General features: G+C 35.7%; 1 protein-coding gene across 5 annotated transcripts in view; it reads right to left on the reverse strand.

Annotated features, from left to right (window-relative positions):
• Positions 1-26,736, reverse strand: part of GRIA4 (glutamate ionotropic receptor AMPA type subunit 4) — a 456,325-nt gene extending 429,589 nt beyond the window's left edge. For all 5 annotated transcript variants that reach the window (XR_011967457.1, XM_072611221.1, XM_072611222.1 and 2 more), the window contains exons 1-3: positions 24,986-26,736; positions 24,259-24,430; positions 22,857-23,015 (exon numbers count right to left, since the gene is read on the reverse strand). Coding sequence is in view for 4 of the 5 variants with exons in the window: in XM_072611221.1 (XP_072467322.1) it covers positions 22,857-23,015; positions 24,259-24,346 (247 nt within the window). In the remaining variant the exon portion in view is untranslated. The remainder of the gene's footprint in view (positions 1-22,856; positions 23,016-24,258; positions 24,431-24,985) is intronic.
• Between the last annotated feature and the right edge of the window lie 783 nt (positions 26,737-27,519).

Raw genomic sequence — 27,519 nt, forward strand, 5'->3', positions numbered from 1 at the left:
ACCTCTGCAGCAGTATTCTTGACTAATTTTCCCAGAGTAAGATTATCCATCTATCTATCTATTTATTTATCTATCTATCTATCTATCTATCTATCTATCTATCTATCTATCTATCTAACTATTAGCTAATTAACTAGCTAATCTATTGATCAACAGATCTGCACCCTACCATAGGGTCCTAGAGGTATCCCTGAGGGTATAGTGTCTGTCTTTTCTAATGTAATCAGTTTGAGCCTCTATTACTATGTGGTTCCCCTACTGTAGACTCCAGTGATTAACAACCCTGATCTATTTAATTAATTAACTTTTCCTAAGGGATAGTTACTTCAAAGATTTTGAAAGAGGAGGACAAACATTTCCTCTCTCTAATATTTTGTGGGTGTGCTTCCTCCTGTATCACCTCAGTTTCTAGGGAGAATGCCATATTTAATCTATATTTCTACATTTTGATGTAGATTGTTATTTGGTTCTTTGATTCTATTTGGTTCAAATTTAAATGTGGCTCCAAATGAGCTCTTTGTACCCCTACTACTGGTCTGGGTCTACAAAGTCATGCCTCATTATTCAGAGATTCAAAGTAGGACTAACCGCTTTAACTAACAGGATGCAAATCATTAAAAGATACTCTGTTTTCCAGAAATAAGGGCCAGCAAGTAAGCTCTGCCCTGAGCTTGGCATAGCAACAATCCTTTGCACTCGTCCTCTGGGTGATCTCACACTCTGGCAAAATCATATAATTATTGTATTGCTTTGACCAACACTAGGTATTCCCTGAATTCAGACAAGCACCAGACAAGCTCAGACATGGTCTGGTCATGAAGCCCTGTTATGAATCAAACATCTCATTGTTGCTGTTATGCCCTTATTGTCAAGGCTATAGCTCATTGCATAGCCATTGGTATAAGTATCAAGATTTAGCCACACCACAGCAGCTCTGTCCACTAGGGGTGGGACTCAGGCACATGTGTCTAATTTCCCTCCTTACTTGCAAGCCATTTCCCTTACTTTGAAATTAAACTCCTCTGTCTCTAGACCGCTCTGTTCAGGCCTGGCCATTCAACAGTTAGAGGCCAATTCAGTCTAGTTGAGAGACCCCACCATTAGCTGATTGCTTTCCTGACCTTTCACAACTCACAAAGTTATAACCTCCTGCATCTACAATGAAAAAGCAAATAAATGCCAAGGAAAGGAACCAAAGTCTTCATTTGTGAATCAGGTATCAGGCTTGGATGGGCAAGGCATGAAGCCTTTCCTCTTATAGCACTGTCTCTCACCAGATTTCTGGGAGACTAGAAGCCAAACCAAGTTAGGAAGTGGTTGAGCAATTATTTTTGAAAGCAAAGAGCTCCCCCCCCAACCCACATTTCAGTCTAAGCAGTCTTCCAAAGAGACTCCTCTTCATCCTATAGTAAACAGAAGTGAACCAGTTATAGAACCTTGAATTTAAATGGGAGGGAAAATCTTCCTCACTGAGAATTGAACAATAGGAGCCACATTCCCAAGCTATGGATAATGAGTGAAGGTGAAGCATCCAAAGAATGAATGACCTGGGAGACCATGAATGACACTAATATTACAGGCCTGGAGAATCAATTTCTGGAGGACTGAGTAGCTTAGAGAGCCACTGTTCTCTAATGCACATTTACATTGAGGGAACAAGAAATAAATTAATATAAATACAAAGACCAAGTAGTTGGTTGTTGAAGCCTGAGATTAAACTCTAAGGACATTTGCAACTTTTTCTAATCCTTTTCCTCAGTTACTATTACTCTACCACCTCTTTATTTTTTCTCTATAAGTACTTTGAAATAATTTTTCCTTCAAAAAGTGTGAGAGGTCAGTATGCAAAAATAATAATTGTACAATAATAATTGAGGACATGAAACCCAATAGACGAACTCCATACCACTCCCTAAAAATGAATCCAATTGGTAGGAAACCTGGGAAAATCAAATGAAATATTCAACAACAGCAAAAAAAAAAAACCAAACCAAAAACCTACAGTCATCAGCGTAACAAATGACCAGAAGAAGAAGAAATCTTATTTCACTCAATCAAATAAAGCTAGTTTGCTATATTTTTATGTAAAAATCTCTCATATTATGAAGGTTTCTTTGCTTAGTATGCCACTTCTGATACGAAGAAATTTTTTAAAATTCCCAACCATGAGAGAATAACTTTGAATCATCACAATACCTATTAATTAGACCAAGTTTTTTATACTTCTCTTATAATTGTAGCTAATAACACTTTCCTTCTTTATTCACTTTCCCTGAAATGGTTACTGATCACACACTAATCGTTGCCAATGGATAGAGGACTTCATTTTTTTTTGCTCATGTTTTCATTATCTTCTTTCTCTATTGACAAATATGCTACTGCAAAGGGAGATACCTAACAAATTCAGTATGATCAAAGGAAAAATCTCACATTCCATTTTGCTTAAAACAAAGTCTATTTCATATCCATCAGTTGATAAAGACAAGGTTTAAAAAGTGGTAGAAGAAATATGGCTCCTCCCTTCTCAATTACAGAAGTCCAAGGAGGCTAGACAAGAGGATATCTGTGTAATTGTTTATATTGTTGCTGGTGTTGAACTTTTTTTATTTTTTGCTTTCAGTCTTTTATTATGTCAGCAGGAACAGGAAGCACCAGGAAGCAACTAAGATGATGACTGTATCAGGGAAGGCCTTTCTAGGTCCTGATCTAACTGGAATTAAGGTAAGAAAAGAAGACAAGAAGTGCAAGTGATCCAAAGGTTTCAGCAGAAGTGAAAAACAAACAAACAAACAAACCCCTCACAACAGTTGTGGCTGAATTTGCAGGAAGAAATCACCAGACAGATGCACTGAGATAGAAGGCCAGCTTCCTTGAAAATAGGGGTGAAATTTGATCATCACAGAAAACAGAGAAATGTGAAACACTAATTAGTCTTCTTGTCCAACTGAAGATGTCCAGTTCTTAGCAGGCATCCTTGAGGCACAGCGGAAGCCATGGAAACACCCGTTAGGTCTCTGTAATGATGTAACATGAGGTAACGTTTGTTCCAAAATATCAGTCACACATCCCTTTCTTATTTATTATGGTGGAATATGGAATCTCAGAGTTAGAAAAGATATTGTAGGGCATATAACCCACCATGAACCTGAAAGTGAAATCCATTACACAACATTCCAAACAAGTAGTAATCTATTCTTTCCTGAAAGACCTCCAGATATGAAGACTTTATTAATCTCTGAGGCTTTTCATTCCATTTTGGAATATCTCAGTCACTAAGAATTATTTTCTTGTATAAAGCTAAAAATCTTTCCCTGCAACTTAAATCCATTATTCATAGTTTTGCCTTCTGTTTGACCACTTATGTCTAATCCCTCTCTGATATATTGTATTTCAATACTTGGATACAATTATCATATCTTCACTAATATGGTTTTTTCTCCCCAGATTAGATATCCATCATTAGAAAAAAACTATTCTTCAGATAACACAGTTTTCATCATTGTTCTGCTGACTTTCTTCTAGACACACTCTAGCTTGTCAATATCCTGGAAATATCACACAACAACCCAGATACAGTCAGACTAGGACAGAGTATGTTGAGATTTTTTCCCTTTTTTCTCTTCATTTGCTTCTTTTGATGGAGTTTAAGAACCCATTGAGAGGTAGCATAGCTTAGTGGAAAAACTAGGTTCATATCCTCCCTTTGACACATACTACCTCTGTGACCCTGGGAAAGTCACTTAATGCCTCAGTACTTTATGCAATTTCCACTAGATTGTGAGCTCCTCAAGGGCAGGTACTATCTTTTACCTTTTTTTCTGTCTCCAGTGGTGCTTATAACCCAGTGTTTAGTACAGAGGAGGCACTTAATCAATGTTTATTGAATGATTGATTGACCTCTGACTATAAGTTGTAGAGAGTTTTGGTAGAGTTTTCTCACCTGACAGATCCCTACAACAATGAGATCCTAAGTCCAGTCCTAAGTTTTAAGATCATACTGGAGTTTTTTGTTTGTTTGTTTGACTACTGATTTTTACTGAACTTGTCATCCACTGCAACTCCCAAGATTCTTTTCATGAGCATCTTTTTCTAGCTTCATCTTCCTCATCCTGCATCTATGCAGTTGGTATTTGGGGTCTTGAGTACAGGAATGAACAATTGGAGGTATTCTACTCTGTTTCATACTTCAAAACCCCTCCAGATAAGTGTTTGGGGTTTCAGCAATATATCTCATTTCTAAAAGAATTTTCTAGTTTCTTTGGGAAACTGCTCTTGTGTAAGCCTATGCTTTATCTTATTTTACTAATGAGGAAAATAGCTTGCCAAAGGTCATGCAATTCAATAGTAAAAACTGGGAACAAAGCCCATGTCTAATTTACCCTCACTTTCATAAGCATTTACAAATAATAAATCAATTTTAAATAGTATTAGAAACATGACAAAATGATTGTATTCAATGTAAACCATAGAATTAATAGTCGTCTATAATACAACTTATTTTAAAGTGAGGTAACTTGCAAGCTTTTTTAATTTAGAGTATTTTTATACATGAATGGAACAAAAGCTAAATTTATTAACATGTCAAAACTGTACAAATGGCAGCTGTGCGAATCTATACTACACAGTGACATTTAAAGTGAGTAAAGGAAAAATCTATAACAAATGGGAAAATCATATCCTTTTTATAGTACCTTTCATAATTCACATTCATTCTTTTTTCCTGCCATAACTGGAGTTAGATGAGTGGATTTTGCAGTGCTTTCTATCTGGTATCTATTTATTTAGGAAAAATTTCTCCATTTAAGAAAAACACAGTTCATAATCTTATTCATAAATTATAAGTGATTTTTGGTTATTTTTGGAAACAATGAGAAACCAGTTTGGTTTAAGAAAAGTTAAAAAACAAATAGTAAATGCATACACAGCTCTCAGTCCTTGTGGATAATATAGACAAAATCGATAATCAAACTGGCAGGCAGATTTACATCCATTTGAACAATGCCCAAGAGAGTTGAAGAAGAATATGGTGATAAACTTCAGGAAACCTCTCCTAAATTTCTGTTCATGGCCCCAAGGATGTCAGTGACAAAAAAGAAAGGTCCTATATACATCAAAAGATTTGTAGTAACATTTCTTATAATATGAAAGAATTGTAAAAAGATACCTATTGATAAAAGAATAAAAAAGCAAATTTCAGTGCATCAATATAATGGAATATTGAAATGTTGTAGGAAATTAGGAATATGATGAATACAGAAGATCCTAGGAATACATCAGAACTGATATTGATGTAAATAGAATCAGGAGACTAATACATACAATAACTGCAACAACCTAAATCAAAACAAAACAAAACAATAGAAACACATTCATCTGATTTGAGGTCAAGCCTGGCCTCAAAAAAGAGCTTTGAAAAGAGGTCTTTGCTTCTTTGCAAAGGGATTGGAAATGGCACAATCATAAGTGGAATATTGTATATAATAGTTCACTTATTCCATGTTGATTAGTTTTATTAAACTTTTTTTAGTTTCTCTTTCTAATTCTTGAGGGATGTTTCTCTGAAAGGACATGGGACAGGAGATACAGAAGGAAATACAGGTGATATAAACAAAAGCGATCAATAAAAATTCAGTGTTAATATATTAACAATCTGTTACATTGGGCGTAAAGCATAAATCTAAAATTATTTGATGACGATGATAATAATGTCAAGAACTGCTATTTCAATAGTGTAGGGAATTCCTAGTGTGGAAGTACCCTTTACTGATGCCTATTAGAAACTGATCAGTAGTATATAGTACTAGACAGTTACCTGGGGCACTGAAAGTTTACATGCCTAAATTCATTAAATGAAAAGACTTGAACCAATTCGTCTCTTCTCCAAGGTCAGTTGTTTACACAATAAAATAGTTAAATGTAAAGCCCTGAATATTTGTTCACATAAATTAATCCACAAATAAAGGATGAGGGGGATGTATTAGAGAAGTCCAAGGAAATAATTACTTTCACTATATTCTATCCCACTCAAGGTATAGCTTGAATATTATGTTGAATTTCTGTGACATATTTTAAGAAGGATATTGATAATTGGGTAATCTCAAGGAAAGTGATGAGAATTATGATCCTTTTAGTCTTGAAGCTATATTCTTAGAAGAAAGATGGAAGAATTTGGCCAGGATGAGATAAGATTAAGGGGTGACAGAGCTGATAACCTCAAATATATGAAGGGTCTTCATACAGGAAAGGCAAAACACTAATTCTTTATTTCCTAGATGACAAAATTAGGATGAATGGATTTTAGAGCTCTCTAACAGAAAGGAGAAAAGATATCAGAAGGATGGAGATAGAAAGATGTTCTGATTATCAAAGAATGTGAAATGGTTAATCCAAACAACTTTAGACTGGAAGCCTGATATTCACACCTAGAAGACTTCAGAATTCTGAAGTTCAGCAACAAATCATGACTTTAGAGGACTGACAATGAAGAAAAGCCTCCAGTCCCAGTGGAGAGCTGTTAATCTATAGACGTGAAATGAAGTACACTTTTTCAGACAGGGGACAATGTGATTTATTAAGAATGAGTTAGAGAAGGAATGAACGAATTAATGATAAATTATTTAATAAGCATTAATCTATCTTGCACTATTCTTAATGATGAGAATACAAATAAGCAAGCAACATTTTAATGGAGGAAGACAAGATATAAAGTGGAGCTGAGGGAGAGTGATGCAGTATGTGAGCAATAACATTGTTTGAAGATGGGCATGAAGTAACCTGATAGACTAAGACCAAATTATGGCTCACCTCTTTGATCCTAGAGTCCCAGAAGGAGCTTAGAGTATAAGTGGGAGGGAGTAACAGGGAATACTTACTTATATTTATTTGTTATACGGGAGGGCTTTGTTGGTAGCAGCAAAGGCAGGAAAAAGAGTCATTGGGAAGTCACAGTATAATTTATGATGGCTGTACTAATCCCTGACTATTCTTCCTCTTTTCTCCCAGCCAGCACCTTGTTTACTACCTCCCTCACATCCCCCCCCCCCTTCAAATTCTGCCTTTGCTGAGGGCTTTAAAATGTAGATATTTGCTCTCTCAAACTCCTTCACTTTCCAGTTCCTCAGCCTTCTTCAATTCCATGGCCTACTTCTTCACTTTTGAACAGGTTGGTCTAGAGTCAGGAAAATTCATCTTCCCAAATTCAAATCTGACTTCAGACACTTCTCAGCTGTGTGATTTTAGGGAGGTCGCTTAACACTTCACCTCAGTTTCTTCATCTATAACATGAGCTGGAGAAGGAAATGGGATACTACTCCAGTATCTTTGCAAAGAAGTCCCCAACTGGAGTCACAAAGTGTTGGGTTTGACTGAAACGACTGAAGAGCAACAACTTCACTTTGTTTCAGACATCCATTTAGCAGGTCACATATTACGTTTTACCATTACCCATAAGTGTACCACTTTCCTATTAAGAAACTCCAATATTTCCTTATCTGATCATAACTTTCTATCATCCCACCACTCCCTTTGCATCACTCTTCCTAAACTCATCTTTTGACTCTATTGAGAACTTTATTCCTTCCACCCCTTAGTACTTGCTCAGATCATTTTCCTGCTCTTACTTTATTTTCCACACATAGTAAACACTTAATAAATGTTTGTTGCCTTATTGGCTCTCTACTCTTTAACTGGATTGAAGCTCGGGCAAGAGATTAGAGCTGGATATATAGATTTCATATAGGTCTGAATAGGCTGGAATTATTGGGTCAGTAAAACTTAGATTTAGGAAGAAAAATCAACTGGGTAAGTACAGGATGAAAGAGGTGAGGTTTAAATAAAATTCATTTGAAAAAGGTCTGGTGTGCTAATTAATCACAGGCTTAATAATTGTCTCTAATTCATGGTACTACAAAAAGAGCTGATGTTGTCTCAGGATACTTAGATAGAAATATAACATCTAGGTCATGGGAAATAATAGTCCCATTATATTCTATATTCTGTACTAGTCAGACATACCTCTGTGTGCTTTATTAAATAACTTTAGCTACTCATCCATATTTGATGCAGCAAGGCAAGATAGAGATATTACCTCTGATTACATTGACATAGGGCACTCTCTGTTAAGAAAACTCCCATTCCAGTGAAGGGTGGCACCTTCTCTGCAACTTAGTCTTTGACAGTTACCTAGAGCACTGAGAGGTTAAATGATTAGTTTAAGGTCACAGAGATATTTGTGCCAGAGATGGTATTTAAATTCAGGTCTTCTTGGTAACAAAGACACCTCCCTATTGACTATGCCTCAGTAACATTTTGCAGGCAAAGTAAGCACTTGATAAAACTCTGATGAATGACAGAATCGGTAAGTGAATGAATAAGTGGGACACTAACAAAAGACAACTTCCATACAGTTATTTTTCAGTAATGGCCAACTTTTTAATGATCCCATAGGGGATTTTCTTAGCAAGCATACTGGAGTGCCTTGCCATTTACTTCTCCAGATCATTTTACAGATGAGAAACTGAGGAAAACAAGATTAAGAGATTTGCCTAGGGTCACACAGCTAATAAGTGTCTGAGGTCAAATTTGAGCTCAGGTCCTCCTAACTCCAGAACCAGAGCTCTATCTACTGGACCACCTATTTGCCCCACAAAAGACAATATCAATCAACAATCACTTATTAAGCACCTATATTATGCACCAGGGACTCTCCTAAATGCTTGTATATCTAGAGAAGGTCAATCAGGACAGTATAGACTTCTGGAAACCATATCGTATATGTGTACTAAAGCTTAAAGGAGCAACATTTATTTGGTTTGCTTTTGTTTTTGTGGTTGCTGAGGAGAGAATAAGGGAATTGTGAGGGAACGGTAAAGGATGCTACCCCTACACAACCTCTAAGATTTCTTCTAACTATACTATTCTATAATTCATTGAACGTTCCTTCTATAGTGGTAAGGAACCAATCTGGTTATTCCAAAATAATAGCTCACAATAGATAGACAGATAGAGAAATTTCATGAACATACATGTTTGATTTTGTTTTGTAACTATAAAACTAAATGTACTCTACAAACGAGAGCTTTTTTTTAAATTACCAATGGACTTATATTTGAATATAAATGTGACTGATTGTTTAGAAAATAATTTTAAAACAAAATAATGGAATCATGCTGTAAAGACATGATTGATGAAGCAGTGTCTGACACGAGTCCAATTCATCTTTGTTCCCCTGAAACTTATTTTATGCTAGGAAAATAAGAGCTCTCCCTCAGACTGCTGTGTTTCTTCTGGTAGAAAGGGGTTAAGTATTCATGTTTCAAATGACTTCCCTGCCACATAAAATGTAAGATTAAATAGGCTTTGTAAGATGTTAACAAAAACAAGTAATTGAGCAGAGTAGATACTAATTCAAAGGAGATGCCAACAAATGAATTAATTAAGCAAAGTAGTTCAGATCCTATCAAACCTGAAAACCAGATTTTCTGCAGATTAGGAGCCACGCAGACAATCAAGAGTTGATTGTCTTAGCAGTGCACCAGTAGGCCCAAATCTCCCCTTCCAAGTTGTTGCTTACATGGCCTCTAAGCTTCTCAGTGGTCTAGTCCCACAAGCTCTAAATGTGTCCTACACCATGCCGGGAGCAAAGCCAACCCATACACCATATGGGATTCTCGAGAGTACACTCCATGGTTCCCAAGGGCTCCCTAATGGACTTTCTCTGCTGCTTTGAAAGCAGCCCTTGTAGAGGCACACCAAAGTTCCTATCAGCAGCTACTGAAGGCTACCAACAGCTTGAAAACAATTGTTCCCTCCTACAGTAGGAAATAAACAGGTCCAAGTTTGATCTGACCTGAAACATTCACATTGGTTCTACTTCTATTGACATTTAAAATGTTAACATCATCTTGTTACCAGCTCTACTTCTTCCTATATTACAAACATGTGGCTTAAAGAGACATACACATAACTAAATTTTCCATCCCCCTAAATACAAAATTTTTAAAAAGCCGAAATGAATCAAGGGGTTCTCTTCATTTATTTAGAGTTCATTTCATACTCTTCCACTAAAATCCTACTGTTAGCCTATCATGGCATGGAGATGATCCTGCATTCTCAAAAGTAAAACCCATGGATTTCTAGCTCCAGAAGGCTTTATGATCAAGGAGGACATGTATTAGGAATGGGTTTGGGGACATACTATATTTTTGTTGCCCAAGGATTGACCTACCAAAACTCATTGAGGCTCATTACTAATATGTTTATCACCCCAGTTATCCGTGAAATTGGTTACTAAGGCATGGAGATGATTACAATCTGCCTAAGTGAAGGGAGTACACACAGTTTATAATGACAAATAAATGAAATTATTAACTAAATATATCATATCTGATAAGCATATCTGCTTAGGAAAATAATCAAGTTACATGGACTAGTGACCAAAGAAAAGTATTAGAATTTGTCTTCATGAAAGCTTCATGAGAGCTGAGATCATTTCATACTTAATCTTTTATTTCTCCATCACATAATACAGAATAACCACTTTTAGTAAGTTTTTTGCTGAAGTTCAAGTTGAAAGCAAAGAGTATAAACACTGTAGTCCTTACAGCATGGGAAATCAGATAAACAAAGCTAAAAAAGAGAAGAGCGTGTTCCAGGAAGATACAGTAGTCCAATTTAGTTGGAGCACAGAGTACATAGGATTATAGATTTAGAGCAAGATAGGACCTCACAAGGTCAACCTTTTTTCTCGATAATGAATTCAGATCAAGAAAGGTTAGGGAACTGAGGCAGCTAGGTGGTGCAGCAGATAGACTATTATATCTCCTATCAGGAAGATTTAGATTCAAATCTGACTTCAGACATTACCTAGCTATGTGACCCTGGGCAGGTGTGACCTTAGCTTGGCATATTTCCTGGAATGTAGTAGATATTTCATGAATGTTTATTGATTGAACTCTCTCTGCCTCAATTTTCCAGTCTGTAAAATGAAGATAAAATACACCTGTTGTGAAGACAAATTAAGATAATATTTGTGAAGTGTTTTGTCAACTTTAAAGCACCATACAAACACTGTTTTTTATTAAGTGATTTGCCCAGCGTCACAGAGCTAGTATGTATTTCCGGGTAGGATCTGAACGTAGGTCTCCTGACTCCAAGTGCAGCATTCTATCCACTATATCTTGCTGTGTATCTAATGGAAAATGAATAATTAATCAATCAACCAACAGTCATTTATCAAACACTTCTTATGTGTTCTAAATACTTTGTATCTCAGAGAATATAAGGACAAAAAAAAAAATAAAACAGTCCTTGTTTCCAAGGAGTTTGTGAGATTGAACTGGAATGATTAAGTTGTGTGAGACTGTGGAGGGCCTTGCATGTTATGCAAAGATGTTTGAAATGTAGGTGAAGGGAAATAGGGAACCACTGATAATTTTTTTTTAGCAGAGTAACATAATCACATCCAAGTAAAAGAAAAAAGTTGGTACACTGAGCAGGTGAGTTAGAGGAAGATGGAAATGGCAGGACCACAACACTAACATTGGACACTACCGGGGTAGGACAGGTGGGCTCATAGCAATGAAAAGAATATGCTTCAGATGGGAGATAAAGTGGAGGCTGACCCTCAAGATCCAGGCAAGAATGAACTTGCCTAGCATGGGACTGATAGATAGATAGATAGACAGACAGATCTATATCTATATATTCACCTTAAGTGTTTATCTAAATCATGGGAGATATCTTAAACAGTCCAAATAAAAGAATAATTCTCTATCAATAGAAAGTTTATGCAAGTGCTCCTAGTCACAGATGAGATGATAGCATTGATTTGAACCCTAGAACACTGTCTACAAAGTCTCTTCAATAAAATCTATAGTCATTCGAAAGCTATTGCTCTAACAACCCACAGAAGAAAAGCAAAGTGAATGAAAAATCTAAACTGCCCATATAACAATGTGTAGTAGATGGGTAGCCTATTTAGTCAACACATTAATAACTCTACCTTGGCTCATATTGCAGATGGACAATATGCCCAAAATTGAATAAGACAACTACTTGTACCATATTTAGAAAACTGTAACACTTTCACTGATCCCAAATTTTTGTAACAAAAACTTCATTCACTGAACACCCACATGGGTGAGAGAGATCTTTCTATTGAATCCTTCTGTGACAAAGATACAAGTTTCTCTTCATCCCCAAAAGCAGTTGATTGATTTGAAGCTAATTTGCCATATCACTTAGTGTGCTAACAAGTCTTTTGCACCTCTGGTCCTGTTGATATGTCTAGTTTGTCTGATTTTAGTGATGATATTCTTGGTGATATCTATGATTCTATGGTCCTAACAACTTATATTCAACTTATAGCATGCAAGACATTGTAAAATTCTGAAGATTTATTTCATAATGCATATTTTATTGCCAGTTGGGTTATTCATCATGAGAATTTCTTGAATTAAAGAAAAATTGATAATTTTGGTCAGTGAGAAAGTGTCATTTGTGCCTAGAGTTCTAGTGTTTTGAATTTGCTCCTAAGTATATCTTGGATTTTTATTCATCTGTTGCAGAATCTTTACCTAAATACTATTATTTTAAAATAATACAAAAGAATAATCTCTGACCTTTTCAATAAAACCCACAGAATGGACAGCTATCTAACCAAACTAGTCTGCAGTACCATCTGGTGGCAGGCATTCTAATCGAAGGTCAAGCTTCAAAGTGTGCTTTGCAGATAGAACTCTATTTCAGTGGCAGCTAATATGATTGTCATACCTGAATTAGCAATTTTCAAGGTATTAAAATATAATATTTAAAATTAATATTACACTTTCTTTGGTAATTTAAGAGGCACTCCAGAATCTTATAAATACTCAATATTCAGGGTCATCATTATGAACAGCAATTATCATTTTATTTATAGGTATATGAAGTACATATTAATACAAATATAATTGGTGCAATTATATCTACATTTACTGTATTTGATTTCCTTCAGCATTGTTTAGCTATGAAAAAATTGTAATACAAGTATGCAAATTATGACACACAAATTCAGGAAAATATTTAAAAAGTTATAAAAAATAACTGATTTATTTAAAATATTATTGTATTTTCTGAAGAAATTTCTTTGCCAAATTCCTCCCCATTTGAATTCTTTCACCAGTCACCTGCCAACATGATTTTCCTAAGTCTTATCTTAGGTATGACCATATCATGCTCAAGAATTCAGGAACTAGAGGGGTGAATAATGATGGAACGAACTTAGTTGAGAATCAATGGAAAAACAGAAACATTATTGTCAAAGATATACACCCCAGATCATTGAACCAAAAGAATAAAATAGAAGAAGAGTTCTGAAGACACATTTCATATTTGAAAAAAAAACCAAAACAAAATAGTAATGAAGGATTTCAAATATGCAGTCAACATTTTGAGTTATCTTTCTGCCAAAGAAGGGCAAATGATAGTCTTGACCAACCTTAATGATCATTTCACTTTTAAAAAGAAAGGAAATTTTGTTGTCCTGTTATTTTGGAGCTAATTCTGACCAGTAAAGACAAAATCGTTGCTGAAATAGAAACGATAAGTGAATCTTAAATCAAAGCTAGCCATAAGGACTTGGAATTCATGATAAGTGAAGTGATCTTATAAAAGCATACATTAGTCACTTAATATTTAAGTGCTCTAGGACACTCTTTAAAACTGTTTCAGAGAAGGTGCCAACTAATTTTCTTAAAGAGAATTTCTTCATCTGGGGTTCCCTATATAAAAAAAAAAACAAAAATGCAGGGCTAGTTTCTGTCCTTATCCAGGTCCCCTCAATGGGTTTTAAGTCATCTGGTCTAGGTGAAGTGTTACAGTACTGGTCAAATGTTATCCTTGTATTCAAAAAAAGGCAAGAATGGAATCTTTCAAATATAGTCTAAAGAGCTTGACTTTTATCTCTGGAAAAATTCTAGAACACTTTACTAGTAAAATGGTTAGGATTTTGATTCAATTCAGCAAACATCAGTGCATTTCATGTGCATGAAGCTTATGTAGGAAATAGGGATACAGAGACAAAAACTGCAGCCCCTAGATGCAAGGAGTACATTCTATAAGAAAACAGATTAGGAGAGCCAAAATTTGTTGCTTTTGTCTTGTCATGGTCATCATCGTCATTTGCTTGTTTCAGTCATGTTCAACTCTTTGTGACCCTATTTGGGATTTTTTTGGCAAAGGTACCAGAAGGGTTTGCCATTTCCTTCTACAGCTCGTTTTACAGACAAGGAAATGAAGCAAACAGATTTAAGTGATTTGCTTAGAGTTACACAGCCAGTAAGTGTCTGAGGCTAGATTTTAAGGTCTTCCTGACTCCAGGCCCAGTGCTCCCTCCACTACAGTCATAATTAATCTTCATCAAAATGAAACTAACCAATTTGCTTCAAAAGCAAGTTAAGCAAGACCAGCATATCAAAGGAATGTTGTAGACAGAGCAACAATGATCAAACATGTTTTAGATAATTGTACCATTGGGTGGAATAATAATTGCATGAATACAGACCAATAAAATGGCCACATAAATATCAGATAAGAGGGAGTTCTCTAGAGCAGATAATGAGCTGGAGGAAGAAATGGCAAACTACTCCAGTATCTTTGCCCAGAAAACCCCAAATGGGGTCACAAAGAGTCAGACACAACTGCAACAGCTGAACAACCATCACCACCACCACCACCACCACCACAAGTCTAGTGTAGATGTATGCTCAGAGATCTATCCCAGGCTCTGCCTATTCAGTGTGTTTTTAAATTATGTGAGGGAAACCAGAGATACCATATTTATAATACAAAGTTTATGGGGAATAGCTAATATCATTGATCACAAAATCTGAATTAAGATTTCAATAGACTACAGAATTTGGGGACAGAAGGTATAGCTGGAGACACTGAGGGTATTTAGAAAAAAAAGGATGGAATCTTATTAAACAACCACATTTGGGGGTAAGAAAAAAGTAGAAAGAAGATAACAGTGACAGAAAAGAATGGATCATAAATATGTTGAAAGGCTATCCCATGGGACTGTGATTAGATTTATTCTTTTTGACTCCAGAGGGGGGGAAAAAAACTAAGACCAATAGGTGGAAGTTACAAAGAAGTCAACAAGTTTGATATAAGAAAAAACATTTCTTGATAATTAGAAATATCCAACATTAGAATGCCCTCTGGAGCTAGTGTGTTCACCATCATTGGAAGTGTTTAATTAAAAGCTAGATGATCACTTGTTCTTGGGTGATTCATATTATTGTATATATTAGATTTGTTAGGCTATGGAGTATGTTCTAACTGTGAGATTCTACAAAGGAGGAGGAGAGTGTAGAGCAATGATGACCAAGGTAGGAGAGAATTTTAGAAAAGAGGAAGTGTATATTTGCATCCAACATGGCAAACAAGTTGAGCAGTCATAGAACTGAGAACGATTTTTGGATTAACTAGTTAGGAGGTCAATGATAACAATATGCAATATAATTAGATTAAGGAAGCCATATGACATAGAATTAAGTAATGAGTGGCTGGTAAAGACATGGAGATAGTCAGTATAGAATCAATATAGAAATGGGAAGATTTGATAACTTAGTAAAGTATAGATTTAGCATAGCATTAAGAGAGGACACTACAGTGATAAGATTTTTCAAATTAGGGGAGATCTACATATATTTGTGCCCAACATCAGGGGAGCTAATGCAGAGTATTTTTTGATTTCTTTTTTTCTAAAATTCCTTCTCTTAATATCCATCATCATCATTCTAGATCCAGATATTTTTATAAAATCTGTTCACTGTTTGAAGGACATGCATCTAAAATGATGATGTTCAGCTATGGAATGAAACATTTAAGCAAATATTGATTGCATTTAAGAAAATTAAGTGAGAATATTTGCCTATGTTATATAGAAATGTTCTTGTATTGGAATTACCACAGATATATAAAACAAAATAATTTATTAAGAAGAAAAGGAAATATTTTTTGAGATAACAAAGTTGCATATATTGAAAACTGCCAAGCTAGTTTTCCCTTCTAAATTCTGTTATAGCTTTATACATATCCATTGAAATGTTGAGGTTAACTTAGAATTTAGAAATTTCTCTGAAAATGGAGCAACAACAGGTAACACTATCAAAGTAAGATATAAAAGTTTAGTGTATTAATAAAATTTATAGGATATTAATAAAAGGTGCAAGCTTTTTCCTGAAGATCAAATTCATTTTTCTCAAAACTGCAATGCAGACCAAATTACACAGTGCACTTTAAAAATAAAACATTAACAAGGCATATGGAAATTAATTTTCTGATATATATATATGACAGGAGGAAAATATGAATATGTGTTTAAGTTTATAATTCAGTCCCTAAAATGAATGCAATCTGTTCTAGATTATTCACTGGCATATAACCTGTGAAAAGGCTACCTAGATATGTCATGCAGCATTTTTTCAAAATATTACAGATAGCTATATGTTTTTTCCTTCTTTTCAGTTCAAGCAGTCTTCATGTTCATTTTGAGTTTTTCAATGCAATAAATTTTTGATGCAGTTTCAATCCAATTATTATTTCATAAAGTTAAGCACACACATACATGTGTACATAGATATTGACACATATATGTGCTTATAAATATGATATAAACCAGAATAGGATGTGGTAACAGTAATCTAGGAGCAATATAAACCAATCCAATAAGCATTTATTAAACAGTTTATATGTGTAAGTTTCTGCTGGTGGTAGGTATACAAAGGAAAAAATGTCCCTGCCCTTGCAATATCCCACTTTGGGATAGTTAAATAACTAAACAGATAAGTATATAGTGTATAGAAAATTGGAAGAGCACTAGAAACTACTGAAGCTAGGAAAGATTGCATATAGTATGTTACATGTGAGCTGAGCTATTTATGAAGCTAAGGATTCTAAGAGGTGGGGTAGGTTTATTTCACTGACATCAGGTAGAAAATAAAATACAAAGATTTGGAGAATAGTCAATAAACCAATGTGATTGAAATGTAAGGTATATATATATATGTGTGTACGTATATGTATGTATATATATGTGTGTGTGTGTGTGTGTGTGTGTGTGTGTGTGTGTGTGTGTGTGTGTATATATATATACGTACACACATATATATAATATAAAGAGTGAATACGTGAAAAGTGCTCTGGAATCAGATTGTAACAGGTGAAATGCCAAAGCTGAGAATTTCCTTTCCCTTAGTGGAAGGAACAGAACTTGGAAAAATTCATATACAAACATTGAAATCAAAGAACTTTCTGTTAGATACGCAGTATATTGCTATAACAACTGTTGAAGAACATTGATACAATTTCAATCACTTCTATCATTATGAGAAAGAGGTAACTCCACAAGCTTCCCAAGAATTTCTGTAGCAGGATTGTAGAAACTAGATCTTTGTTACTAATCTTACAAAGAGAGATGAAATGATTTGAGTCTCTTATAATAATGCTCTAGGGGCGGTAGTTTAATCAGTCTAATAAAGTAAAACTATTCTCAAATGAATACATTATTTCAAGCCAGCAGAGAGCATCACTGTCAGCACACTCTACAAAAAACTTTTACTAGTTATGGTAAAGTTGTATCCTTTATTTTTTCCCTGAAAATAAACAAAATCCAAGCTTTTGATTTTGGGGTCCAAATTAGAAATTGTGCATTCCTATGTTATTTCCAAACTGTTTTCTATAAAACAAGATAAATAAGCATTTAAATTTAGGTCTTTACCCAGTCCATGAGTCAATTATCTTTTTTTTTTAAACCACAAATACAATTGTGGAGCCATCAAGTAAGAAATAAACTAAGGAACTGTAGTTGTTCTTATGTCCTACATGGAGTAAATTACTGATAAGTTCAGGGGAGCACCTATTAATTTCCATTAAAATAATTCTTAGATTGGAAACAGAAAACATATCAGACAGATAAAATCATTTATGCCTAGGAAAGGGTAAATCAGAGTCAACAAATAGCAAGTTCTATAAACAATTATTACTCTGAATTAACAAAACTATTGATTAAAAGTATAAAAATTTATTTGGCAGAATTTTTTTGTTCCATTAGATGAGTTCCATTAAAGACTGATGTGCTCACAACAGTATATCAAGGGTTAAATTATCTTCTAAAATCATCACATAGAAGATTCAGTAAGGAAAAACTGCTGAAAATTATTATCTTAAGGGCATCATCAATTTAAACTCTCTTTCAAAACACTCCTCATTAACATAATGCCAGGCATGTATAGACACTTACTTATTTCTTAAAAGAGCTAAAAAAGTAGGAAAATGTCCAAATGCCCCTAGAAATATTTAATGACTATTGCCACCACTAAAATCTATCACAATTAGACCTCAATTCCACATGTGTGTATGGAGTGCCTACTAAGTTCCTAGTAGGTCCTATAAATCAAAATTCAGGAAATTTTGTAGTGTCCCATTTTACACAAATTACCATTCACAGCCTGGTTACTGAATTGCTATTCATATCAGAAGTGCATTGTGGTAAGTGATGACAAAATGAATTCTTCTATGTAAATACAAGTACTCACTTACGTATACTGTAACTTTACAAGTGAAACCCACATCACTACTACTATACCAATTTTATTTGTGATTCTTCAGAACAAGCAATTAAGCATCTTTGTGAATAGTGAATTGAAAAATTTAAGAAGTGGAAATTAAAAAAAAACAAAGAGGTCATAAAAAGAGATAAGTTAAAATAAGGAGATCAATCTAAATAGTCTAATGAAACTGGTATACAATAATACTCTATTTTAGTCTTATCAAGTAACAATTCCCAAATTTCTGTCCGTTATCATTACTTACTTGATATTGACCGTTGGAGGGAATATTAAAAGATATATTTAAGATCCTTTTTTTTTTGTGTGGAGTCAGATGAACACATAGCTGCCTTGTTAAGTAATTTTTTAAAAACTTTTTTAAAAAATGTGATTAAAACTGTACATGAAGTTGAGCTGATATCACAAAGATGTAAAAAGCAAAGATTTTTATTGTTTAGAAAGCTTGCTGACCAAAGTAATTCGATACTATGGGCATCATGCCTGCTGTAGTTTAATAATAACTCCATAAGAATAGGCAAAAGCTCTGTATTAATTCACTTAATAAAAATACATTAGAGAAGAGAGTCTAGTAAAAGCAATTACTTCAAATGTCTCTTAAAAGATACATGAAATAAAATCAGCACATTTCATGACCACAAGCAATAGTGGTATAGGGGAAAAAGATCTTGAAGTGCTTTATAACACTACCTAAGGAAGTATTTCCTATGCAACCAAAGAAAAAGCTATTTACTTTCACCCTATCCAGTCCCAGAGTAATGACATGTCAAAGAAAGACTTTTAATCACAAGTGGAAATCTGTATAAGCACACTCAGTGCTGACTCATATAAACTTCGTTTGTATTTTAATGGATCCCAGTTTCATATGATGTTTATTTTCAAAAAAATTCAATTTCATGTTTCATAAAACTAAATTTTTAAACAAAGTTAGTACTTTAAGAAAAAGACAATAAAGAAAATTCTGGTCAAGGAAAAAAGATAATTACAGCTGACACAAATCAGGTCAATATTATTGAACCACTAAAAAAAAAATCTATGTGCTAAAATGGGCTGTTTCTCAGGAATTCAGGCCTTATAAAAAACATGCTGAGTTGGAAGCAATTAAGTTCAGTTTCAGCCTGTAAAGTGTATTAATAGAAAGATGTATAATTCTCAAAGTATTTCTAGAGAGGTCATTAAACTGACAACAACACAAAAGAAAAATTAAATATTTTCTATATAAAAGAAACCTAAACACTTTTGACAAATATACTCCACTTTATCTGCTTTTTTTATTCTAGTAGACATTTATTTTTTTTAAAGGAAATCTACCCTGTTTAAGGTCTGTAATACACAGGCAGACCAGACATAGCAGATTTACATGTAATTTCTGCAGTCTAATCATAATGGAAATAAAGCTAACCGATCACATCCTAGGTCATTATGTTTGACCTGAAATGAATATTAATCTTACTTCTTATACTTTGAGGATCTATAGGCTATCATTCTGAGGAATGTATTTTCCAAGGGAATTTTACAAAGTACTTCTTCAAGTCATGTTTTTACTCTATTACACCTAAAGGCACAGTGCTTGATATATGAGGTGGCCATATAATTATTGCTTACTATTTATTTTTAATTAGGTTGGAAAATCACATACATCTGTGCATTTGGTCAGTCAACCCAGCAAATTTAAATCACATGGATACTGGGATCCTCAAGCAATCTGACAATTGATTTTTGTAAAATTCTGCTTAGATTTAGTTTAAGGACGATCAATATGTTCATTTGTCACTCAATTTTATTGTGTTTCATTAAGCAGTTTGTTCATATTCATAGTATTAAATGTTTCTGTAACATGCGTATGAAATACACAAAAGTTATTCATATGAGCATAAGAAAACAATAGAATAATATTCATTCTACTGTTTTTTTCTTTCTCCCCAAAATATTACAATATATTTGTATTTGAATGATTTCTTAGTCATGTTAAGAAATACAAGTTGTATAATGTTTACTATATATTATATTATATCTATTTACCTTTGATAATTACCAAATTGATGAGACTTACAAATATATCAGATAGTATTTAATGTGTTCCTTATTATTTTCAATGTTTGCATGATACTTCAGAGTATTGAAGTGTGATATAAACATTATAAATCACAATGACCAAATAAAATGTTGACTAATACATGACTTTTACATTTCATATTTTTAAAGTTTACACAGCATAAGGAATATATAACTTGATAAAATAGCCCAAACTAAGATTAATCTGTGAAAAATAAGTTTAGGACTTAATATTGTACACAATAGAAACCAATAATGGAAATGAACTAATTCATCTGGATCCTCACAATGTTAAAACATTTATCAGTTCTTAGAAAAAAACTTTTAAATTATAGTTTGGATCATTTTGAAGCATATATTTGTGTGTATATATATATATATGTGTGTGTGTGTGTGTATATATATATATATATGCTAAACATTATATTTTGATACAGAAAAATTGTAAACTGAAACTTAAGACAGCCTATGAAAAACTTTTATTAAAATGCTTATATTTAAGTAGAAAGATGAATTAGATGTTTATTTTCAGTATCTTTCCTTTGAAAACATTGTGTCAGCAACTAACACAAAAGAATGATGTTGACTGAAAAAAGGATTATCAACATCACCAAATAAGTATAACTGTCTAGTTTTCTTTTGAGGTATGTATTAAACTTTTTAAATACATAGTCCCTTCCTCCTTCACTTTGATAGTGATATCATCACAAAGTATAATTAATAAACTGCTTAGCAAGGAATGAGGACTCATGGGAAATATAACATTACTGCAAATTAAAAGAGAGGTGTCAGTGTGCAAAAAAAATATCACAAACTCCTAATGAAGCAATATTCCAGAGTTAAACAAAATTTCATGATTACACAAAAACAATTTAGCAAAAGACACAAAATAGATAAGTTGAAGGCAAATTCTAAACACATTTAAAATGTGAGTGCAAACATTAAACATACCAGTGGCATAAAAATTTTGTAAACCCCTCCCAATAAAACTTTCAACTTATAGTCCTACTTTTAGAAAAGCATCTTAAATGGAAAGAAGTGACCACAAAACTTGAAATATTACTTAAAACTGACTTATTTAAACTTCAAGTTGAACACTTTCATGATATCTAAACGTGTCTATTGACATATATAATATAATATGTAATACTGTAAGAACAATTCATATTTACTACAAAGTAATCTAAGATCCTTATCGGTGTATTGATCTGTATTTTTAAATCTCATAAATTAGCATTTAAAAGTTACCTTCCATCTTGCATGAGAATTAATGTTCACTTAATATTGAAAGAGGTGTCATTTAATGTGTATTTTGAAAGTTAGCTTAAGGATTTTACATTTCATTCATACTATGCTCTATTATATGCTTTAAGCAATACAACAAATCCTTTAAAAACCCACAATGGTTCGTTCCATCATGGCATTTGGTGAAGTCACTGTTTCAATATTATTCTGTGGGATAATAGTTTTACTTGGGGTGGTTTGTGAATTCAAGTAGATCAGATCCTAACTTGATTTGGCACCAATGTATGGATTCATGGACACATATTCACAGGATGTATGCATTGCCTGATAGTAAGAGACATTTACAACCCAGAATATAAGAGCAGGGCAGCCTCAAGTGACATCACCAGATCAACTGCAGCGTCAACCTACTCAAATATATATCCTCCACACCACTGCTTGCCTTTTTCTTTTCTCACTAACAGAAGCTTTACCTTGCCTCACTAGTTTTATACAATGTCATTACTAAATAGCAGGGATTTTTACAGTAAAAAAAATAGAAAGAATAAAACTGGCAAAAAATCAAAATAATATCTCTATATGTCCTTACAAAATCCACCCTATTAAAATATAGATCATCCATTTATAAGTATAACAATGAAATGGTAAGAAGCAGATTCATTCTGTTAGCCAACAAGAACACATACACTAGCTTGCTGACATTAGGAACTAAAACCAGCTTTTTGAGCCTTTGATTTTATGTAGCTCCACTAGGTATCTCTGGATTCTCTCCTCTCTCTCTCTCTCTCTCTCTCTCTCTCTCTCTCTCTCTCTCTCTCTCTCTCTCTCTCTCTCTCTCTCTCTCTCCTCTCTCCCTGTTTCTCCCTTTCACTCTGTCTCCCTTCATTGTTCCATTTTAATATCATTCTAATTTACTTATAACTTCTTGAATGCACGTTTACTTACAGGCATTTGTTACAGCGAAGCTGTTGGCTGTTTCAATGTTGTCCACATGAGGAACCAAATTAAAAGGTGCCTCCGATGCATTGGGACTGGTGTTGTGAAGAAAGATTGCTAGTCGAAAAGCAGTATATTCCTGATCTGTGTTTCTGATGAATAGACCACCTATAAAAAACAGCATGAAAAACACGCTGATTTTTTTTCTCTTCTTTAAATACCTTACCTAGCACAGGCACAGTACTGTCTAAGCTCTCCACTAGTAAGTAGCAATTATGTTTTTTCTGTTTTTTCATCTCTGCCACTATCTTGGGTGCCTGCCCTTTGTCCGTCTTCAAGTTGCTTTGTATTTCAACCTTGGGGGCTTCTCATATTTTGCTGTCCCAATTTGTCATGACCAACATGACCTCTGAGACCATTTAGTGTTTCCCTTTCTCTGTCTCCTTCCCTCCCCATGATTCCCAGCACACTGCTTCATCAGCTAGAGCATCCTGATTTCTCAGACTAAGTGGCATGCAGATTAATGAAAAAGGGGCACCCATTAAAACAAACAAACAAAAAACAAGACACAGAGGGGCTATGATGACACAGGGAGGAAGAGAGAAAAGGGAGGGAAGAAATGAACTTTGTTCTCTGAAGCCCATAGACAGCCTAATTAGCTACCTCTTTTACACAGTCCACGACAAATGATGCAGTGGTGGGGCTGAGCTTAGCTGGAAGAAATTCAATAGCTGCGTCCCATTAAAAGACAGGAAGGGAGAATAACAAGAGGAAACAAGGATGGGAGAGGGTCCCTAGAATCAGACTGGAGATGAGGAGATTGGGTTAGGGGAAACTAAAGAAAAGGGGAAAAAAGAAAGGGGTGATGAATGGGAGAATCTAACTTTGGACCCAGTGAATCTGTAGCAAGAAAAAGCTGAGGAGAGGGTGGGAGGACAAGCTCTTTCCCTCACACTGTTCTTTTCTGTGATGGCAAGCGAGCTACTGCAGCGTCCAGCATAAGGGAAAAGCAGGTTTTTAACCAACTCATTACCCCTCTAACCTCAAGTACCAACGAGAAAGATGAGGAAAACCACTAAATAACATTAATTGAAACCTCACGAAGATCTTTTCCAACTTGTTCTAATCATTCATAAGTGACTTCAGCAGAAGGTGGGGATCGGGGGTAGAGGGGAGTGGGAATGGGGGTGAGGAGAAAACTGATGAGTTTCATTTAAACCTTTACAAAAGAAACAAGCTTTATTTTTTCTAAGGGAAGGCTAGGGAAGGCTAATAGAAAAGAAAAAGAAAAGAGGTGTGGAGCGAGGTATCCCAAGGCTTTCCTGAATCCCGTATCTGCAACTCATTTAACTCACTTTCGGAAATCAGTCCCACTTCCCACATGCATAGAGGGATGCCATGCAAGGCTTACCTATTTGAACGCTGCTTGGAAAAGCTCCCATTGCTAGTCCCCAAAATCCAGAAAATAACAAGACAAGCTGTCTGCAAATAATCCTCATCTTCTTTTTTCCTCTCTCTCTGGCGCGCTCTCTTTCTCACTCTCTTTTCAGATGCTGCTCAGAGAGGCATTGAGGAGGATGGCGCTAAAAACAAACCACACAGAGGGGGGAAAATTTTAAAACTGACGAAGAGAGGTAATTGTTCCCCCCCTTCCCTTAGCAATCCATCCTGAGCTGCCGGAATTTTCCCGCAGTCTCCATCGCCCTGGAGAGGTTTTCTGTCCGGCAGTGAATGTTGCACATGCAAAAGATGGTGGAGTTAGGTGATGGTGGGAGCGTCTAGTGGCTGCACTGAGAGATGAGACATGCGCTATATCTTTCTTTCCCCTAGCTCTCACTCCCGCTCTCCTCCTCTCACTCTCTCCCATACACATACACAGGCGCAGCTACCGCACACGCTCGCGCCATAGACGCGCGCGCGCGCACGAACACACACACACACACACACACACACACACACACACACACACACACACACACACACACACACACACACACACACACACACACATTCCCCCACCTCTCGTCCTCAAGAAGCCAGACCATCTCCGCCCTTTTCCTACTCTCACTTCAAGTGGAAACCCCCCTAAATAAGGCGCTGTCCACCACCCAGTTTTGTCTCGCTCTCTGCTCACTCACCAGAGCGCCCCAGTCTTCATTCGGTTGCTCTCCTTTCAGCCTGGACTCTGGGCTTCTTTCTCTCCTCAACACTCACTGAGCTCCTTTCTTCTTCCACAGCAATCCCGCAGCCCGACCGGCGCGTATCCCCACCCCACCCCCCTCTTCGCCCCACTTCTGTTTGTTTCCGTCCTTCCTCTTCTTCCCGGTCCCCGGTGCTTCCCAGTACCTCTTACTCGGAAATAGCTTTGCCCGCAAGGTCGGCGAGCCAAAATTAAGGGCTGGGGAGGTTAAGACCTCCCCATACTGTTCCCCTGCACCTCAGGCTGCATGGTGGCAGCCTCGAAGACAGCACCAACAGCCACCTTACAGTCCTAGATCTCGTCCTCTCGCCCTCTTCTTGCCAAGTCCTCCCCTCGGACGCAGCAGCAGCACCAGCACCAGCATCACCAGCAGCAGCAGCACCAGCAGAGGCAAAGCGCAGTGGACTTCGGTCCCCGCTGCAGCAAAGATTTTTCTCCAGCAAACAGCCGGTGAAGATAGAAAGCCCGAGACAGGAATAAGAGAGGTGCTGGGGCTGTGGGAGAAAAGACGATGGGAAGACTGGGGACCAAGGGCAGGGTGATAGGGAGAGAGAGAGGAAAGGAGAGAAGGAAGAGATCCGGAACTGTGCAGAAGGGGATGGGTCTCTGGAAAGTGAAGGGATCTTGGGGAAAAGAGGAAAGAAGTTTCATTTAAGTAAGGGGTGAAGTTAGGGTTAGTGAAGAAAAGGTGAAAAGAATGGGAGGTAGGAGAGTAGTTAAAATTCCTGAATCCATTGAGATGGAGCTGCTAAGAAGTGTTATCAAATATTCGTGGTGGTAGGACAGCTTCTTTCCTTCTGCTCTTCTCTTTATTTTTTTTTTCCCTCGATTATCTCTGGCACTATTATTCTCCCTCCCCTGACAGCGAAAACTAGGGGTAGCACCGGTGAAATGGGTTCGTGGGTGACAAATGAAGGAATACAAGGCGTCCACAAGTTGGGGCGAGGAGTACAGGTGACTGGCAGAGACTTCTCACTCCTATTTCTTGTGTCATAGGAGTTTCCTGCCGCCTCTGATATCCCCCCAATTAAACTGCCCGCCAAACACACACACACACACACACACACACACACACACACACACACACACACACACACACACACACACACTTGTCCTTAGCCACAAAAGGGACTACTGGAATACTTTCAGCACCACATGCATGAAGTTGTTGGATTCTTTGACTGAAAAGAGAAGCGTTTTCCTGGAAAGTTTCAAAAGTACTTACTCCTCTTTTAAGCCCTCCATTTCACTTGGCTGCAACTGATCAAGCCTGGAGGATACATGATGTGGCAATGAATGTGGCACCGCAGAATTCTCTTGTCTTCTGTCAGCATGGATTTTAACCGATCTCTAGTCTTTTTCCTAGACCCAGGTTTCTAATTCCTTTAAACTGGGAAAATCTCACAGTTTTTAGATTCATCCAGTGATTCTAAAGGCAATGTGCCTTGATTATGGACAGAAAGAAAGAAGCTTACCCAGCTTCTACTACAGAGTCAGAGTTCTCAGGGGAGCATAGTCTACTGAAACGTTTGTGAAATGTTAAGGGATTATTTACTTGTGATCACATGCTTGTGAAAGAAATGAGAATAACTTGGTTAATTTTGTATTATTACAGATCTCTCTGACTTTGTAGACATTATGGAAATGTACCATTAATTCAATGTTTCTTCATAACTATGTTTTCCAAATACTTGCATCAATCATTTGTTTGTAGATTAAAATACATATTTCTTTTATGTGTTATACTTTTTAAAATTCAAGATTTTCTTTTTTTTTTTTACTTGTTTCCTCAGTGTGAATCATGGTTTTTAGACCACCAATTCTTTTTTTGTTGCTTTTATATTTTTCTCTCACACATCCCCCTAGATTGCTGCACAGTCAGTGGCTGTGACAATAATAACCTAATCGAGACTCATTGGATTACACAAATCACAGATTTGTAATTTTAGCTTTTAAAGCCCAAGTCTGTTAGTGGAGTGGGATTTGACATGTTTTCCTTCCTCATCATTTATACAAGCTAAAAAACTGGAAGTGTAAATAATAGCATTCAGTTTTCTCTCATAACATAACAATACAATAAACACACACTATATGTAAGGTGGATTTAAACTAAAAGGCAATATATAATGCCTATAGTCAGTCAATCATCATTATTTCAGGCATTGGGCTAAACTCTGCATATCAGATATCAGAAGCTACACTTTCCTAGAGACTTTTAACAACTTTGAACACCTTTGAAGAATCCATTGGTTTCCTTCCCTTCTTTTGTTTACTCTGCATCAGCAACTTTCATGACAAATCAATGTCACCATTGACATAAGTGTAGGAGTCCATCTGACCATTATGACCACATCTACAGAATATTACTAGTATTATTCAGACAGTATTCCTGTCAACTAGACCAATAGAATGTAAAATCTTTGTGGGCAGGGTCTTTTATTTTTGTCTTTGAATCCCTATCACTTGGTTTCA

The sequence above is a fragment of the Notamacropus eugenii genome, chromosome 5, assembly GCF_028372415.1.
Source record: "Notamacropus eugenii isolate mMacEug1 chromosome 5, mMacEug1.pri_v2, whole genome shotgun sequence".
In the NCBI taxonomy this organism is placed as follows: domain Eukaryota; kingdom Metazoa; phylum Chordata; class Mammalia; order Diprotodontia; family Macropodidae; genus Notamacropus; species Notamacropus eugenii.